The sequence below is a fragment of the Medicago truncatula genome, chromosome 3, assembly GCF_003473485.1.
Source record: "Medicago truncatula cultivar Jemalong A17 chromosome 3, MtrunA17r5.0-ANR, whole genome shotgun sequence".
Taxonomy (NCBI): Eukaryota; Viridiplantae; Streptophyta; class Magnoliopsida; order Fabales; family Fabaceae; genus Medicago; species Medicago truncatula.
The window spans coordinates 1153633-1173749 of NC_053044.1; the positions used below are offsets into that span (position 1 = coordinate 1153633).

General features: G+C 32.1%; 4 protein-coding genes across 4 annotated transcripts; 2 read left to right on the forward strand and 2 right to left on the reverse strand.

Moving 5' to 3' along the window:
* Positions 1-332: 332 nt before the first annotated feature.
* On the forward strand, positions 333-5670 carry LOC11411770 (G-type lectin S-receptor-like serine/threonine-protein kinase At4g27290). Its single transcript, XM_003598086.4, has 7 exons — positions 333-1748; positions 3106-3240; positions 3903-4066; positions 4152-4365; positions 4480-4717; positions 4799-4949; positions 5025-5670. Exons 1-7 carry the CDS (start codon positions 428-430, stop codon positions 5328-5330), a joined length of 2529 nt encoding a protein of 842 aa, XP_003598134.2. The 5' UTR covers positions 333-427; the 3' UTR covers positions 5331-5670.
* A 1218-nt stretch (positions 5671-6888) lies between these two features.
* On the reverse strand, positions 6889-9293 carry LOC11420295 (protein RESTRICTED TEV MOVEMENT 2). The gene is made up of 2 exons (XM_003598087.4): positions 9071-9293; positions 6889-8113 (listed from the first exon to the last, which is right to left on the reverse strand). The coding sequence occupies exons 1-2, from the start codon at positions 9198-9200 to the stop codon at positions 7023-7025; spliced, it is 1221 nt and encodes a 406-aa protein (XP_003598135.1). The 5' UTR covers positions 9201-9293; the 3' UTR covers positions 6889-7022.
* Positions 9294-10608: 1315 nt separating this feature from the next.
* LOC11420296 (uncharacterized) lies at positions 10609-19982 on the forward strand. The gene is made up of 2 exons (XM_024779957.2): positions 10609-10847; positions 19915-19982. Exons 1-2 carry the CDS (start codon positions 10694-10696, stop codon positions 19965-19967), a joined length of 207 nt encoding a protein of 68 aa, XP_024635725.1. The 5' UTR covers positions 10609-10693; the 3' UTR covers positions 19968-19982.
* Positions 16843-19246, reverse strand: LOC11416282 (60S ribosomal protein L11). Its single transcript, XM_003598090.3, has 4 exons — positions 18982-19246; positions 18583-18739; positions 17846-18041; positions 16843-17209 (listed from the first exon to the last, which is right to left on the reverse strand). The coding sequence occupies exons 1-4, from the start codon at positions 19159-19161 to the stop codon at positions 17017-17019; spliced, it is 726 nt and encodes a 241-aa protein (XP_003598138.1). The 5' UTR covers positions 19162-19246; the 3' UTR covers positions 16843-17016.
* Positions 19983-20117: the final 135 nt, after the last annotated feature.

Below are 20117 nucleotides of genomic sequence, written 5' to 3' on the forward strand. Positions count from 1 at the left end.
AGAGTTATTGGTCGGGCCTAGTTAATAATAATTGGTGGGGCCTAGTTAATATAACAATTTTTTAACGGCCTTTATTTACTTTTCAACCAAATTTCAGATTACTGTACCTCCTCTCATAAATCCACAAAGTATTTTGAAATCCTAAAAGTCTATCTTATAAATTAAATCCTATGATATCCAGACTTACAAATTCTAGTTGTGGAAACTCTTTTAAAAACAAACTTACAAAGTCTTTTAAATTCTTCTAGATTTTTTTCTATTAAAATAGTCTCTTAAAATCCTATTGCAATACACCTCAAGTATATTCTGTAGAGAGAGAACATATGAAAAAATATATATATATTGTATAATCCACACATCCACACTGACTAGAGACGAGAAAAATACAAATATAACTTGTATTTGCATCAAATTCAATCATTCCAAAATGACCAATACCCTTCCTATCATAATGCTTTTAATTATTTCCAATTTATTGTTCTTCTTCTCTCAATTATCAACCGCAATTGATACAATAACCCAATTCCAATCTCTTGATGATGGTAACACTTTGGTTTCTAATGATGGAACCTTTGAGTTAGGCTTTTTCACACCAGGTAGTTCAACAAATCGCTACGTGGGAATATGGTACAAAAATATCCCAAAAAGAAGAATAGTTTGGGTTGCAAACCGTGATAATCCAATCAAAGACAACACCTCCAACTCAACCATGTTGATCATGAGCAATGATGGAAACCTTGAAATACTTACCAACAACAATCAAACACTTGTTTGGTCAACAAACATCACAACACAATCTTTGTCAACTACAAGTTCTCATGTTGCTCAACTATTAGACAATGGAAACTTTGTAATCAAAGCCAACAACAATACTGATCAACAAAGTAATAATTTCTTATGGCAAGGTTTTGATTTTCCTTGTGATACTTTGTTGCCAGACATGAAGCTTGGATGGGACCTAAAAACCGGTCTTAATCGTCAATTAACTTCATGGAAAAATTGGGATGATCCGTCTTCGGGAGATTTTACTTGGGCTATTGTCCTTCGTAGTAATCCAGAAATTGTATTGAAAAAAGGATCAGTTGAGATTCATAGGAGTGGTCCTTGGAATGGAGTTGGATTTAGTGGAGCACCCGCGGTGACTGTTACTCAAATTGTCGAAACAAAATTTGTGAACAATACAAATGAAGTTTACTACACATATAGTCTTGTAAACAAGAGTAATGTTTCAATAACTTATTTGAACCAAACACTTGAGAAGCGTCAACGCATTACATGGATTCCAGAAGATAATGATTGGAGGGTTTATGAGGAAGTACCAAGAGATGATTGTGATGCCTATAATCCTTGTGGACCTTATGGAAAATGTATTCCTAATGAGTCTCCAATTTGTCAATGTTTAGAAGGGTTTGAACCTAAATCGCCACAAAATTGGGACACATTTAATTGGACACAAGGATGTGTGCGAAAAGGCGAAGAAACATGGAATTGTGGTGTGAATGATGGTTTTGGAACATTTTCTAGTTTGAAATTGCCAGAAACAACACATGCTTGGGTTGATGGTAATATGACACTTGAGAATTGTAAGAACAAATGCTTGGAAAATTGTTCTTGCATGGCTTATTCAAACTTAGATGTTAGGGGAGATGGTAGTGGTTGTTCTATATGGTTTGGTGATCTTATCGGTTTGAAACAAGTTTCATCAGTTCAACAAGATCTTTATGTTCGAATGGATGCTTCCACAGTAGGTAAATGTGTTATGGTTCTTTAATGTTTATTTATTTAGGTTATATTTGTGTCTGTTTTTCCTAATCCCTACATAAATATTTAGGCTGCCAACAAATTTTCATAGAATTAATTCATATGACATCTTTGAAATAATGTTTTTCATCCGAATAAATAATCTAAATTACTTTCATTATTTTGAACATCAAGACTCTTTTATACAATTGACATTTCTTCATTTCTCACCAAACTAGTCAACTCTAAGAATATGTGATTGGGTTTAATATAACCATGTAAAATCGATTTGTAAGATGAGGATTGTGTACGTCCTCATGCTCAACACTATTGAGTTTAATGCGTAGATATAAATGTTAGATGACTTGATAGCAGAAACCTAATAATAAGTGGTCCAACAAATCTTAGAGTAGACTGATCTGATATCATTTTAGAATTTGCAAATTGGTCTAACACAACCCCTAAAAATCGACTAGGAAAGTTAAGATTTGTCATTATAAATATTTGTTCGAATGATCTACGAGACTCATAACATCAGCAAGGTGATTCATGTGTACACACCTAAAAGGTGTCTTCCTCAAACATCCACTTGCAACACTTGATGTTTCCATAACACTAACAATATTTATTAATCAAAACAAGGCACTACTAGAAAGAAGAAAAAATTAGCTGTATGGTTTTTAATTAGAAGGAGAAATGTTAAATTTGTATTTTTTTTTAACCATGTGGTAAACAAATATTAGTAGTAATATTTGCCATTAAAAGAATTAGTTGTTATGTTTAAAAAAATATTTGTTATCTCAATCTATTCAATTTCATAATATTCTACTTCACTATATATATATATATATATATATATATATCATCAAACAAATCCTAATTGGCCATATAAATATATTACCAACGACATTACAAATTTATTTTCTTTTCCCCTAAAAAAAAAATTTTTTCTAAAAATAGCATAGGTATTAGTATGTTATGAAAGATTTACAAGAATTTCAAACCCACACAAAGGGAAACGTGGGGCACTAGTTAACATGACAAATAAAAAAGTCAACCACAATTCATAGAGTATCATATGATTATCACGTGTAAAATGACCCCTCAAATAAAAATAAAAACTATCATGTGTTAAATCTTGGGACAAAGTTTTTTAAGTTCCTCGGTTAATAGAATATTGCATGAATTTTTAACCATCAGATTAAAAGAAAGTTTTTCAAGTCCCATGATTAGTAGACATGAATTTCTAACCACCTTAACAAAAAAATTATTGACTAATATTAAAAAAAGGAAAATTAAAGAAATATAAAAATACTTTATTTGATTAATTATTGATGAGTGGTCCTCACTACTTTCTTTTTCAAGATCCGAATGGAGATGTTTCTGGTGGAAATAAGAACAATCATACTTTGGTAATTGCAATCACTGTTCCGTTGGTCATTGTTTTGTTACTGGTGGTCATAGTCTTCTACGTTTACAAGAGAAAAAGAAAGCAAAGAGGTAAATTTCTTCACCCAAATAAAATCTTTCAATTCAGTGACATAGAGTTCTTGAAATTTATGGGTTTAAACACACTTTTGACCCCTACCTTTACATTAGTTATGATTTTGGTCCCATATTAAAAAACCCACATTCCAATCCCCTAAGTTTCCCATCTTTTGCAACTTTCAATTTTGTTCATTCAAAATCAATCATTCAAGACAGTAAAAGCAAGTGAGGTGTTTTGTTGAGCAAGTTTCAGATTTATAGGGCAAAGAATACGGCTTGAGATTGGTTTCTTGATCTTCTATTCTTGTGAATGGTTGATTTTGATTGATCAAAATTGAAAGTTGCAAAAAGGGGAAACTTGGGGGCTGAAATGTGGTTTTTTTTAATAAGGGTCAAAATCTCTACTAATGCAAAGTTAGAGGACCAAACGTGCGTTTGACTATATATATATATATATATATATATATATTTCTCTTAACCTCCCCTATTTATTCATGATAAATAACACAATGCAGAACATTATGATTATTACTTTTACACAAAATTCTTTGAGACATATGATCTTCTTTACCTTAGTTTGAGACATCATTCTCTCACCCTAAAATTTATGCATAAAAAATATTAGAGTGTTGATTCTTATATATCTATATCAATATGGTCTTAACATCGTTCAGGTGTGGAAGATAAATCAGAGAATATTAATTTACCCGAAAAGAAAGATGAAGACGAACAAGATTTTGAGCTTCCATTCTTCAATCTGTCTACAATAATTGATGCCACCAATGACTTCTCCAATGATAACAAGCTTGGAGAAGGTGGTTTTGGACCGGTATATAAGGTAAACATGCAATAACTTGGTTATAATAGATGAGAAAACCCTTGAGTCTCTTTTTCTAACAATTTTTTCTAACTATAAAATTTAGGGTACACTTGTTCTAGACAGACGAGAGATTGCCGTCAAAAGGCTTTCAGGAAGTTCAAAACAAGGAACAAGAGAATTTAAAAATGAAGTTATTTTATGTTCGAAACTTCAACACCGAAATCTTGTCAAGGTTCTTGGTTGTTGTATTCAAGGAGAAGAGAAAATGCTTATCTATGAATATATGCCGAACAGAAGCTTAGATTCATTTCTTTTTGGTTAGTAACTCTATTAGGTTTGATCATTATTATACAGTTAAATTACAATTTAATATATTTTTTCATTTTGGAAAGAAAAAAAACTCTAATCAATAAAATGAATATTTTTGACAGATCAAGCTCAGAAGAAACTTTTAGATTGGTCCAAGCGCTTTAACATCATATGTGGAATCGCTCGTGGACTTATTTATCTTCATCAAGATTCTAGATTGAGGATCATACATAGAGATCTAAAACCAAGTAACATTTTGCTAGATAATGATATGAACCCGAAAATATCAGATTTTGGCTTGGCAAAAATTTGTGGTGATGATCAAGTTGAGGGGAATACAAACAGAGTAGTTGGGACACAGTAAGTACTTTCATTGATATCTTTAAGTCATTTAGATTTTTTTTTTTAATTCAAATTAACTCATTTGTAATTTTTTTCCAGTGGTTATATGGCTCCCGAGTATGCCATTGATGGGTTATTCTCCATAAAATCCGATGTATTTAGCTTTGGCATATTACTGCTAGAGATTGTAAGTGGAAGGAAAAATAAAGGGCTTTCGTATCCAAGCGACAAACACAATCTTGTTGGGCATGTGAGTAACACAAATAATTTAATTTTATTCATTCGATAAATGTTAGATATATAACAGTTGTTTGTATTTTTGTAGGCTTGGAGGTTGTGGAAAGAAGGAAACTCAAAAGAATTGATTGAGGATTGTTTCGGGGACTCATACATTCTATCTGAAGCTTTACGTTGCATACAAGTTGGTCTTTTATGTCTACAACATCATCCAAATGACAGGCCTAATATGGTTTCAGTGCTTGCGATGTTGACGAATGAAACTGTTTTAGCTCAACCAAAGGAACCTGGTTTCGTAATACAAATGGTCTCTACTGAAAGAGAATCTACAACGGAAAACTTAATTTCTTCGTCCATCAATGAAGTCACTATTTCATTATTGGATGTCAGATGAAAATTTTCTTTATATATTTATGTGTCATATGAACCTGCTTGGTCAGATTATAATCGACACTTAGATATGTCCTTTGCTCATGTAAAACATATAATACTCTAGTATATGATCTAAGACTGAGACTTCAATTATGAATTGAGACATATATGATTATGTGAAGAAGGGTTTGAAGGAAAATGCTGGAACTGTTATTTGATTCCAAGAAATAGTAGCTCTAACTCTTATTTGGTTTCTAATTTGGTTTGTATGATCTAGACTGAGACAAAATTATGGCGAAAAGTATATGCTTAAGGGATGAAGAAAATTATGATATAGCATTAAAATTGTTTTCTTGTGTTGATCAATTTGCGTTACGTATCAAGGAGGACATGATTAATTAGATTAAGTTCTTAATTAGTTGATTCAGATTTAAAGGAATTTAGAGTATTAGTTTTGTAATTCAAACAATAAGTGGTTAGTTAGTTTGTTTCTTAAGCTACAAGTTAGCTAATAAGTTGAGAAAAGTTAGTGATAGATTAACTTGATTACAGGGTTACTTGATAGAAAAGTTAGTTTGATCTTCTCTATTCAATGAGATTCACATAGTTTTTTATATTCTCTTATTCTTCTAAATATTTCATCTCACACTTAAGATTGTCAAAGTGGAAGGAAACAGAAATTTCACGTGAATCTCCCAGTTCGTGAAGGCAAAATCTGTGAACGATGGTTCAGACATATGAATGTGATCTTTGCAGTTCACAATGTGTCTGAACAGATTGAGATCAATAATGGCATGGAACCCCTTCCTGCAGATGCTACAGATGTCAGAGAAATATGTATAACGATGTGAAGAAGAAAGCATATATTGGTAAGAAAGCATAAGTTTGAAAGAAACCATGGTATATAAGAAGAAGAAGAAGAAGAAGAAGAAGAAGAAAAAGGACAAACAATTCTTTCTCAATTCAAGATATGCAAAACAATGTAGATATTGACACGAAAACAATGACAGACAAAAAATTGTTAAAAAAAGAAAACTAAAATAACTTTGCATAGAGTGTTTTTTATTAGGTTGTCGCAAAAGGGTCGTCAAAATATCATTTCTCACTAGTTTAGGGTTGTGTTATTCTATCTAATGATTTAAGCATGCAAATCAAGTTTGCATAAAACATGTAGCGAGAATGAACAAATGTCGAGAAAAATTATCTCATTTGAAAACAATAAGGTATCAAACAATAGTTTTGTGTGCATATCACATTATTTTATCATTAGAAAACTTTTTTTAACGAGTTTTTAGAAAACAATAATATAAATAAATTCTGTAATTTCCAATAAGAACTTTATATTTCGTTATTTTTTATTGACAAATGTTAATAGATTAAAATTTACTTATTTGTTTGGGTTTTAACCCAAGATCTCTAATTTCTTATCTATTAACTCAAACCAATTTAGCTACCAAATCCCCACTTTCTAGTACACTGAGACTTGATATTTCAATTTTGTGATGAGACGAATCATAATCTGTTTCCAATACCCGAGTACTACTAATTATTATGACCATTATATTAATAGAAGAATGAAGTGTTAATCTTGAAGCTCCCACATTGAATAATAAATAAAATAAATGGCCTAACAAATGCTTTTAATTTACATTATGCATGATTTGAATTACATTTCAAGAAAGGACTTGATTTGATGATTTTTGTAGAACAAGTTTTAGTTTTTGCTAGAAGAGGTAAACTTATAGGTTGCATAAGCTCCAAGTGCAACAATTACTAGAATTGCAGCACCCATATTTGCAACTAAAGGCTTTTCTTGTTCATTCAATTTTCCTTCTCCTATTCTCTTGACAACTTGAGAAGCTGAAGTTGCCACTTCTTTGAAGATTCCCTTCTCTTTTGTATACTTTTCATCCTTCTTATACCTCTTTGTTTTCTCAATTGTAGTATCCTTTTCCTTCTTTGCATCTTTTGGAGCAAAATATTCTTCTCCCTTTGATGACTCTTTTCTTGCCTTGATTTCTTTTCCTTCTAAAAACATATTGTGATCAATGTATTGCTGATCAAGCTTGCTTGACTCATAAGTCTTCTTATCTTCTTCAATTTTCTTATTTGCGACACTTTTCTTTTCGTCCTCGTGCAATTGTTTTCTAATTGTTTCTAATATCGACTTTTTCCTATTTTCCTCTTGAATTTTTTCATCATCTATTTGCTTTATAGGATCCATTTTAAATCCAAATCTTGGCTCAATTTCCTCTTGGCTCTTTTGAGCCTTTGCACCTATTGCTTGGGATTTTCCTTTTGGCACATTATTTTCCTCATAAACATTTTGAGGTCTAGATTCTACAAAGGGTTCTAAAGCCTTCAATTTTCCCTTAGGACTTTGACTTGGAAAAGTATCTTGGGTACCTTTTTGTTCCTTCAATTTGTTCAAGTCATTTAACCCTGTCACAATATTACTTGGAGATGAAGGAACCTTCTTGTCTCTAACTATAGGTTCTTCTAGTACTCTAGTTGGAGGCTTTGAAGGAATATTGGTTCCCTTAGGTGTTCTAGGACTTGGCACAATTTTTTCTTTGGTTGTTTCAACTTGTGATTTCAGTGATGGGTACTTTTTTGGCATTGCAACAATGAGAGTTCCATTTTCAAACTTGCCTTGAAGTTTTTCCACCTCACAATTTTCTGGAACAGGATATGATTGGTCAAATAGGCTCCATTTGTTGCTACCAAGTAGTTGCCTTTCTCCAGTAATCCTTAGTGTTCGGGAGAGTCCCACAAATTTGATATTTATCCTCTCCTTTATAAAACCTTGCAGAACATGGGAGAGAAATATATCACTCATTCTTTCAAAAAAATATATATGATTCATCAAATTTTACTCCCTCCGATCTTTTTTATAAGAGAGAAATGGGTCAACCAAAGTTGATATATTTGATTTACATTACGAACTAAATACATAAATTTTAGTTGGCCTATTTATCTCTTACAAAAAAGACCAGAGGGAGTATTAACTTCGTCTTGAAAATAAAGTGAAATCATGTGATGTAAATTGTGTAAATAAAGTGAAAAGCTTTAAACTACGTTTTTTATACTACCTCCGTCCCTAATTATAGGAGCCTTTTGCAAAAATTACGGAGATTAAGAAAGTTGGTTGTAGCATTAAATTTGTATGTAATTACTATTGTTTTTACAATTTTATCCTTAAGAGAGAGAATTAATTTATGTTTTCAACATAATATTTATTGTTGATTGAAGAAAAAGATGCAAAATAAATAAGGGTATCTTGGTAAAGAAATAATTAATGTACTTGGAAATACCAAAAGGGTCTTATAAAAAGAGACAAAAAAATTTCTCAAAAGGGTCTTATAATTAGGGACGGAGATAGTATTTATTTTTTCATTATTACTTCTTAAGACAGAAATTAAAATGATTTTCTCATTATCCTTTTATAATAATTATCAATTTCTTTTATAATTTTAATTCAACAAACTGAAATGCAACAAAAAAAAATTGGGATCCTTTCTTTTTTTTGTTTGTGGTCGGGGTTTGAACCCCAGACCTTGCATATATTATGTATTGTCCCTATCAACTGAGTTAAAAACATTGTCCCTTTCTAATACGGAGGAGTGCATTTCCAAAAGAAGAAGAAAAAAAACACATCATAAAATAAAATAATATTCAATATTATTTTACTTATGAGTCTTTGGACCCCTCCAATATTAGGTAGAATTTAAAGTTTCAACTAAAAAAACAAAAAATACGCACCAGGAAGGTGAATGTGAAGAAAGTATGCTTCTTCATTTTCCTTCAATTCTGACTTGGGTTGGAAAGTTTCATACACAGGATTTGGGGAAGGTTTTGTTCTAGAGGTAGGTGTTCTTGATCTCATAGCCATAGCCCTTATTGCTTCTTGATTTATTCTATAAGTTTTGTGATCACCAATGAACAAATGTTGGATATATGATCCAATATATGTTTTTATTTTTGGTTTTAATGTAAAATTATTTATACATAACCATGCATAGTTTTCTTGTTGAAGGGACTATTCCTTTTTGTGTACATTGGTTTGTTGATGTAATTGGGATGGATTTTTGTATTTCCTATCTTGGTGGGTTGAGGTATAACTTCTTTTGCAAAAATAATAAAGAAAAACAATTGTTCTTTGTTTTTCCATTACACTTGCAAAGCTAGCCTTGTACGTGGGAAAACTAATCATGGGGTTGCTTATTGTTAAAGGCTTTGTTGCTGACCAAATTTGGTAATTAAGTTTGTTGTGGCTTTAGTCAAAAAGAGTCAACTTTGTGGTTTCCGCTAAAAAAAACATTCAAGAACTTACCTAAAAACATATTGATTTAGCAATTTCTAAACATTTAAAGATTAAAGCGACAACACTTCATACATTCAGAAATTAAAATGATTGTTTACTCAATTTTCATTCAACTCTTGTACGATAAATTTTTAGATTCGTCATTGATAAAAAAGATGATATGTTAGGGTTGGTTTGTTTGAAAAGAAAGTCGCACTATTGAAGACATCATTTCTCATTTGTTATTCAGAAAGATGTAATTGTCCTATTGATTGTCCTTTTCAGGATAATGTTTGATGTGACCACTTTTGGTTCACGACACTCTTACGATTGCAGTTGTATAAATATATGTAACCACGTTACACACAATATCTTCCGTTTTTTCCGCGAAAGGCACTACTTAATTGGTAAATATAGTTAAAATATATTTTGTACTCAAATTCAACTTTCTTGGAACATAACTCATGTGTGTTCCAACAAATTTAAGTTTGATATTGTTGATTAATAATGCTAGCAATATACATTTTAACACACAGGTTTTAACACGTACTTTCTTGTTGGATGAAATACACGTGGCTTTCACCGCTTTATGTGGGACTCAGTCCCACAGTGGTGTGGTCCACATGTATGTCACCAATAAAAATAAATAAATATTAGTAAAAATGTGTTAAAATTAGTGGAGAGGATGAATTTTTTCTTTAAAATACCAAGGATAAATTGAGTTTTCTAAAATTTAAGGGATAAGAGTAAAATTTGAGTGTTGAAATTTTTCATTTTCAAGTAATAGCGATGAAAATAGATTGACAATTTATTTTCTACATCTACCTCTACACTGTTAAGATATTGTTAATTGTCTTATCTTGATTGAACGATTAAAAAAACATACTTAATTTTTATTGTTAAATTCCTAAAATACGGAGCTCAAATCAGAACCGTCTAATCGTGATCAAATGGTCATTAATCCGAAAAGTAGAGCCCTAATGTTGGGCCTTAATGGGTTTAGCCAGCCCATGTGATCTCTCTCCTTCTCACAACATAGCCATAGGCCATAGCAGAGTGTGAGAATTAGGAACCAGACATCAATGGCGATAACGAATTTCATTCTGACGGTTGCCGGTGTAAGCGCCGTCGTGCTTCTTCTACGAAGCGATGTGAAGAAATCAGCTTCAATATTCAAACAAAACGTTAAACACATTCGTCACTGGCTTGAAGAAGAAACCGCTACTTCTTCTTCCAAGTGAGTCTATCTATCTTCTTATTCTTTGTAAAGTTTCCATTTTTATTAATGGGTTTTCTTCATTTTTCATTTTTCTTATTGTTTTCACAATTGGGTATATGTTGTTTATTTTTTTTTCTTTTTGTTTGAAATTTGTATACAAGTGGATATTTAGATGAGTACAATTTTAACTCTGTAATTGTATATAAATCATTTGTTGGAACGTGAAGAATTAATCAAATTTTGAGTGACAAAAGTATAGAAGAGGAGGAGTGAAAATTTTCAATTTTGAATTAAGAGAGTTGTTCATTGTGTATGATCATAAGTTATAGTAGTAATTAGGATTTGGTACATTTAGGATCTGTTTGGGAGGGGGGTTTTGGAGGGAAGGGGAGGGGAAGGCTTGTTTTTCTTTTCTAAATGAAGCAAGCTATAAAATGTTTCTGAAAATTAATGAACAGTGATTGAATTGTTATGTGATCATATATAATGGTATTCATTCGATTTTTGTAAAATCTCAAATATATTAAAATGTAGACCTAGCCTCAAAAATCCCCCTTCCAAACAGACCCTTAAAAATTTATGATAGCATATGGAAAACCTAGGTTTGAATTCCGGTTAATGAGGCCCTTAGATTGTAGGCATTAGAAATTTTGTACTGGTAAAAAGGTTTGTCTTTTCACTTCTGCTCTCCCTTTGACTTGAAAGGTTGATGAGAATATGAGGTATTTTTTGTGTGATGAATAATTTAGACTTGTTAACTATGCTGTATGTTTGGTTTCGCTCTTGGAGAAGCTAAAATCCATTGCAAATGTATAAAATTGATTTAAACTTGTTTGGATGTTTTCTAGCAGAATTGATTTTGCCTTCGAAATTGATTCTAACTTGAAGTTATTGTAGCTTTTGCTTTTAGGAAAAAAAATTTGAGTTCTATTTCTCTAGAACAAATCAAGAAAATAACCTCCTTTATTTATTTTCTATTTATTTATTTAGATAGATATACAATAGAATAAAATTCGGATACTGATCGAATCTTTCCAGTTCTTTTTTGTAGTATAGAGTGGATATTTGGCCTTAAATTTATGGTTCTACTCACTTTAACATGAATATATATAAACACAAATCACTTTATATTCAACTTATTTTTAGCGAAAATCAAGTTTATAGAATCAACTCATTCAAAATCAATTTTTGACAACGTAGAAACTAAACACACCTGTGATTGATAGTCTGCTAAAGTTGTTTTGGTTGATATACATAAGTTATGATGTTCAAGTTCATATTTTCCTTTTTCTGGTATGAATTTGACCATTTGGGCCGGATTATGAATTCTTTTGAGTTCTTCACAATCATCAACATAATGTGAAAACTCTTTTGGCTATCACAGTTTTAGTCACAGTTGTTGACGGTTTACTGATTTTTAAATGATATAGATCTACTACCCTCTTGAAGAAGAATTATGTATATCATGTAAACTTCCCTCTTGATTGAAAAGAAATAAAACTACTGTAGTTGGTTGAACTTGGACCCATTTTGTTTCCAACTAAAATGTCCATCCAAAGATTTTGTTACAATTTTCAAATGATGTTTTGGTTCATTTCGTCAACCCTATAAAAAATGTAAGTTATGAATCTTTTCGGATAATGATTTGATGAGTTTCAGTTGGATTTGATTATTCTTTTGTGAGAATATTTATAATGAAATGAATTTATAACCTACCATATATTTAGAGAAGTTCTCAAGCTTTATGATTACTTCTGTTCGATTGTGCCAACTATTTTTAAACGAAAGGTATAATTGTTTTGTTGGGCTTAGGTTGCATTGAGTTTTATGTAGTTTAACGCCTATCTGTTGAAATCATGGTTTATTTCGAGAGTTGGGTTAGTTACTTGAGTGCATTATTTTATTATGATTTTGAATGTCAATTTAGTCTCCAAAATATCAACCTCTCGAATTTAGTCCCTAAATTATATAAAATAATAAGTGGTCCTTAAAGTATATGAAATCTATCATTTTAGTCCCTAAAGTATATGAAAACTTGTCAAGATTTCACGGACTTTAAGACCGCTTATTATTTTTATGTATTTTAGGGACTAAATTAGATACTGATGTTTGAGGTACTAAATTAGTGGTTTATTCATATAGGTAATACTTATTAGATAATAAGATAATTCATAGTTTGTAATATGATATGATTTTTGTCATCTTTCAGGGTTCCAAAAGAACTACAATCAAAGGTTCCTCCTCCAAAAGACATACCTAAGGAGGATAAGCACTAGTGTGTATGCTGGTAATAGGATGTTTAGCATTATAATTTTGTTTTATGAGTTTCTCTTGAACACAAGAGTGTTTTTTTATCTAAAATAAATTTTCCGTCTCTGTATTATGTTCATATAAAGTAGTTTTTCTTTAGGTTTCTCTTGGTTTTCGAAGACCCTTGTATTCGGATTCTTATCTATGAACAAAAACGAAATTATGGTTATTCCACATTCTTAGTTCATAGCTTATTTGCATGATTTGTCTGCTGAGTCAGAAAGCATTGACACGAACACAACACTGACACTAACATGTAGACATTGGTAATAATTTGAGAAAATTGAAGTGATTAAATAAAATCACATGTGTCAATGTCAGACACCGAACACACCTTCAATCTGACCTTCAATCTGAAATGTCGAAGCTAAACACTGTAAAGTATTTTGTTGTTAACGTTCCTAGAATAAAAATGTGGGCTTCAGAGTGCAATATTTGTGTCACTACTGCAAGATGATATACTGATATAGTATTGAATCTGAAAGGCCTAAATCCTTTCATGAATATCTTATTTCTCAGACGCGGCTAAATTTATATTTTACTTGTATTTCACTCTTCTCCTTTTGCTCTGCGGTATGTAGAGTGTCGGTGTGACAAAGATTTAAATGAGGCTCTTTAGTGATTTGGGTCAACCAATGTAAACTTGCTCAAACCTTGTTAGGTTTTGGAAGTTTGTCTGGGTCTGAGATCGTTGGAACCATTGCATTTAGTTGGTTTAGTTATTTTCAATATGGTTTGATGAATTAGTCTTTGTGGTTGCGTGACAAGGATACTCTCGAAAACCAAACAAGAAAAGCTAGATCCTTGTTAGGTAGTAGTTGTAGAGTGGATTGAATCTGGATCATTTCAATGCTGACTGGGTCTGGACTGGAGTCACCACTCTTTACAACAATATGTAGAACTTTGCTGTCCCTGTTTCATTCTTATATTGCTTGTTTATAGCTTCTTTCAGTATGATTGCTGCATTTTCATTCAATAGCTGAAGTTTGGTTATCTTATCCAAGTTCTTGTGATCTTGCACTATTAGATTGCAAAGCTAATACTAAACCTGTTTTTCAAAATTATACAAAATCAGAACTTTTTTGACAAAATCAGTACTAAAATTGGTTGAATAAGTTTTTTGTCCGGTTTTTTATTTCCAAATTATTGGGAGAGAGATTTATTTAGTAGTAGGAATCAAGCTCTAGACCTCACAGAATAATCCTTCAATATTTCAACTCATCATTAGACTACTCTTTCCGGAACTGTCTGACTGGTTGTTGAAACAGTTGTTAACTAAATTTTCGATTGATTACATAAAAGAACATTCCTAAACCACTTCACAGGTTTCTCAAACAAAACAAAAAAACCTTCACAGGTTAATTCAAGTCATTCCGATTGTTAAACATGGCAATTAGTATTAAAAAAAAAAAAATCACAGCCTTCGTTAGGGGGGGCTACCATATTCACTTGTTAGCGAACAAACTTAACCTCAAAGTTGTAAGTTAAACCAACATGTCTAAAATATTAGAAACAAAAACAAGGATTTGCAAGTCGGACTGAAACGTGATATTGTGGAGTCCAATCTGTTGCACCTGACGGACTGCTTCCAACAAGCGAAAAGCCTCTCCTTCGTGAACAAGCATTTCTAGCTGATAACCCAAATATACTGAAACAGGCGCTCCTTGCCCGTCTCTGATATGACATCCGAAGCTATTAATCTCCATTGTGCGATGAAAACTTGCATCGACGTTACATAAATAAGCTCCATGAATTAGAGAACTCTGTTGTTTTTGTTTCCGCTACTACTATCTTTATATCATTGGCCTTGTGAACTTTGCATCACTCCAGTTATCTCACAGCCTCTGAACCGTGGTACAAATCTGGGTTGCACTGGCATTTTTTTGAACTCAAAATCATGTTGTTTCGGTTTTGTCATATTCCGATATCATCATCATTGTTCGACTCACAGTAGCTTCATTTTCCTTTGAACACAAATTGAGTCACGGATTAATAACCTATAGTTGATGGTTTGTGTTTTTCCGATTAAGTCTACCACTTAATAATCACAGAGGACGAAGCTCGATGATCGATCCTTTCTAAATGTTAGAATGTACATAGCTTTAAGGAAAATTAGTTCGATAATCTACTCTAATTTTTGTATTTTGTTTTTTTTTTAAGAAATCAAAATGAAATATAATATAAACGACAGCCAATCTTCACGGCACAAGGTGTACCATTGAAGACCGCCCAAAAGTTACAAACAAGTTCAAACAGAGCAATCAAAAATCAACCAATGCCCGCACAAAGGAACGGGGTCTGACACCAATCATGAAAACAATAAGGAAATACAGTAAATTTAGCCTTAAACCACCAAAAAGAGGAAAGTTTAATAGCCTCCAACATTTGATAATGAGAACGTTCTTGACCACGAAAAATCCTGTCATTCATTTCTTTCCATAACTCCCATACCGTTGCAATTATATTTATTTGAGCTTCTTTTAAGTTCAATTTGACTTGTTTTGCATTGTTTTTTTGGAAGTTGACGTTTTGGTCAATTTGTCTGATACAGTTACGCAAAATGATTTTATTTTTGTCCCTTACACTTCCATTCTAACTATTTATGTTGCCATTTTGACTTCATATACTCACTTCGTCTCAAACAATAAGTCGTTTTAGACATTTCACATAAATTAAGAAATGTAATTAATTTTGTATGGAAAAGAAAAATTGAGTTATTTTACTTAATTGAAAGAAGAGGGTAATAAATAGATAAGGGTATAATAAAAAATAAAATAACATTTAAAGCGCAGGCATAATCTTCATCGGCTTCATCTTCTACTAGAAGCGTGTGATCAAGAATATTTATCAAGAAGCTGCTCGATGTGCACATCACCTAGCAAATATCAGTCAAAATGGCGAGTTTGGTTTGATAGAGTTTCGAACTCCTCATCTTTCTTTAGGTTTGTTGTTGTCTGATGATTATCGAGCGATCTCTATCCCTCGTCTTATTCTTTAGCTTTCGTTTTTTTATTTTTCTTTTTATCAACAAAATAAAAAAATAAAAAAACCTTCATGAAAAATTTGTAAAGGACTAATAGTTTGATAATATCTTAATCTTCAAAGTACAAATGGTTAAAAATAAACGAACTGTGTAAGTAATCAACGACTTGGTTTCAGCTCAATAATATCATCATTGTCCAACTTAAAAACAATTGGTTAGAAATACCAAAGGATAATCAAACCTATTTCAAACGTCAAAATTAGGCTTAGCTATTTCGTCATCCATACTTCGTTGTCCCCAATTTTTAAGAAAACTGTATTGTACCAATACCGAGTTTACGTCTACATTTTGAACTGGGAAGATTCAAGAATTCTACCACTAAAATTGAAGTAATAGCAAGAGTAAACAAACATGAAAACCTGGTTTCATCATTTTACTTGAATACTTGAAATACTCAAATGTCATTCATATCCATCCTTTCAGTCATTCTACACATTAATCCCTACCAAATATGAGTGAAATTTGTGATTGGAATGAAGTAGACTCTTGCTACAAATTTTCATCGACAAATTTCCTGTATTACTCTTTGGTTTTATCTTTTTAGTTTCTTATCAAAAATAAAAAAATGAAGTAAAAAAGAAGAGTTATGTGCTCCATGTCCATGTGATTCAAGTTCTGGCAAGTGCTAACCAGATAAAATGCAAACAAGAGTAGATCGCTGAATTCGACGACATTGGCACACTATCAATATTTAGAGAAAACGTAAAACAGCTAACATAACATGTAAAGAATAATATCCGTACCGATGATTAAATTTAAACTACGGATTCAAGAAACATCAAACTACAATCAACAAAATTTAGAACTCAGTCCTTAAGAATGGCCTGATCCGACTAAATGAGCTCGGGCCTGTTTAGGATCACACCTTCATATTTACCCTGGAACCACTTCATGGCATCATCCTTTGTGACACGATGCTGGATTCCAAGACGTGCCTTGCCACGGGGACGACGTCCCACACGATTACCAGGGCGCTCCAAGACAACAAAGAAATTCATTCCATAAATACCAATAGAAGGATCATATCTGTAGCATAGTTTAAAACATCAATATGGTAAAAAAAATCATCCCTTGAATTCGAACCCATATTGAACAAAGACAACAAAATTATAAGAGAACTACAACAACAACAAAGATACATAGGAAAAGGAATCGATAAACAAAGACAACCATAGATTGAATTCATTTTTTTTTTCAAATTAAAGGTGTAGTAAAAAACCAATCAAACTGAGTTAGAGATGGTTTGCATAAAGTATTTCAAAATAATTATAAAAAAAAAAAAAAAAAAAAAAAAAAAAAAAAGGCTTAAAGAAACTAAACCGCAACAAAAACCTAAACCAATTAGTATTTTTTGTATGACAAACCAATTAGTATCGGTACTTCCGATTGTGGAACAAAACATTGTTCAAATTTCCACATAACACCGTGTGATGTCGCAGAAGCATCTCAGCTGCGGCCGCCACCACAAACTGATATCACCAGATTAGATCATAAACAACCACAATCACATTATTTCACATTGATTAGAGGCAAAAAGAAAGAGTTGTGCAAGTTTTCATCATAATATCAAGAATATACAAACTCCATGTATCAACAAATCAAAGATGTATATCAAATAAGAAGTCTGTTTCAGCATAAGATAGAAGTGTTTTTTCAGCTTACTTGAATCCCAATTCAATATGATCCTGAATACTGAAGCAAAAACAACCGGTATCACTGAAATTTCTGCTCAACAGTTTATATTCCTTGACCTTCAAACTGCTCTCCAAAAGCTGCATTGCCTTGTCGCCTCTAACAGTGACGTAGCAAGAAATCTTTTCATTCCTTCTATTACCAAAGGAACGGACGGTGTGCTTAGCTGTCAATAAGCACCAGCAAGAAAGAACAATCAGAACACAAACCCAAACCCTAATTTTCCAATACACATTTAAACTATGCTATGGACTTGTGACTGTCATAAGCTTACTAGTCCTAAATGATGAAAATTTTGGTCAAAGCCTTGGAAGAAGTATTTTGTGGATCAAACTAGTTACTACATCATGTATCTTGAGGCTAAGGCCCATGTACTCGAGAACCATACGCAGGGTCTGAGAAAGGCTCCCGCCATTTTGGTGTATTGTACGCAGTCTCACCTTATTTCTTACACAAGAAGTTGTTTCCAGGACTTAAACACGTGACCTTTCAGCCACCGGACAACAAATTTAGTGTTGCGCCAAGGCTCCCCCTTTATTATATATCCTCCTTGCACACAACTGTAGAGACTAATTTCTCGAGTCGGGTAAGACCTAAAATTGGTGGTAAAGCTCTCCCTATAGAGCTTTATAGTTAATTCAAAATCTGCTTTCTAACCTAAAAAATAAAACCTATGATAAATTAAGCAACCATTTGAGCAAAATTACCTTTAGAGAGAACAGGGGTTTGACCGCTAAGGTGGTGAAGAACCATGGCGGCTCTGGTGAGACGATGTCTACTTTCACCACCAACGGAGATGTTGAGTACAAGCTTTTGCACTTTGATATCCCTCAATGGATTATTCAACAGTTTCTTCTCGTAAGCCTGTCATTTTCATCTTTGATTATTGAAAGAAATAATACATTTGTACATATGAATGTTTAGATAAAAAAATATATATATAATGATTATGCATCAACCATGAAACACGGACACTCCTCATATTAAGGGTTTCTGGTGTCGGACACTAATACATATAATTACACGAGATTATATGATTTTTCTCAAAATTGAATATTATATATTTAGTCGAATACATAGTCACATAATTTGAAAAAAATGAGAACCTGGTGTGGAGGAGCGATATCAGCTAGAAACTCCATTTCGTTTCGGATAATTCGCAAAATGTTGGATTCAAAGGGTGATTTGGTAACTGATTCAGCAATGTAACTGCTGGTGTTACTAAAACCTAATGTTTGAGAGAGAACATTATGAGCTCTTTGAATTGTTCGAACAAGAACAGACATGTTTCAATTTTTGTTATAACGACGGAGGGAGTTCTAACAATGATGCGCGAGGATCAACTGAGGGTTTGGTAACACGAATGTTTGAGATGGATGGATGAGTTATTAATTTAATACTCCCTCCGATCCTATTTACAATAAACAATTTACTTTTACTTTTTAGATACATTAAATAATTTATGTATTTATTTTAGGTTCTTGACTAGATACATACATTCTTCAATGTATCTAAAAAGTCAATTTTCTCTTGTAAATAGGACCGAAGTGAGTATTATTAATTAGAGAAATGTATTTTTTTTTATAAATTCAATCATATTTAATTTAAGATAGTATTTTTTATTAATAATTTATAAATACATTAACTCCCCGTGCTGAGTAAGGGGGTATCATTTTTGTTGGACATATGCATTCGGATGGAAATTCCTGGATGTACTCGATCAAACTACGTTCTTTTGAAACTATGTTTCATCTTTCTCAATGAAACAAAGAGTTCTCTCCTTCATTTAGTTTGTTTTATTGCTCTTTTACTTGATTGGTTATATGGTAATTAGTAACTATGGATATTCACAATGTGTTTTGATTCACCTGAACTGCAAGATAAAAAAAGACACATTTTGATTTGGTTCGGTTGATTTTTTTTAAAAATTAAATCAAATCAAAGTCACTAACAAGTTACATAAAGATATGACATGATAGATTATGGTGGTGTTTGATCCATGTAGATTATTCCATTTTATTATGATTTTCACTCATTTCAGGTTACAAAAGAACTACAATCAAAGGTTCCTCCAAAAGACATACCTAAGTAGGATAAGCACTAGTGTTTATGCTCCTTTCCTCCCAGAACACATGAAATCCTTTCAGTCATTCGACACATTAATTCATGAATGACATTTGAGATTGGAATAAAGTGGAACATTACCACAATTTTCATCAAAAATTTCAAGGTTTACACGAAT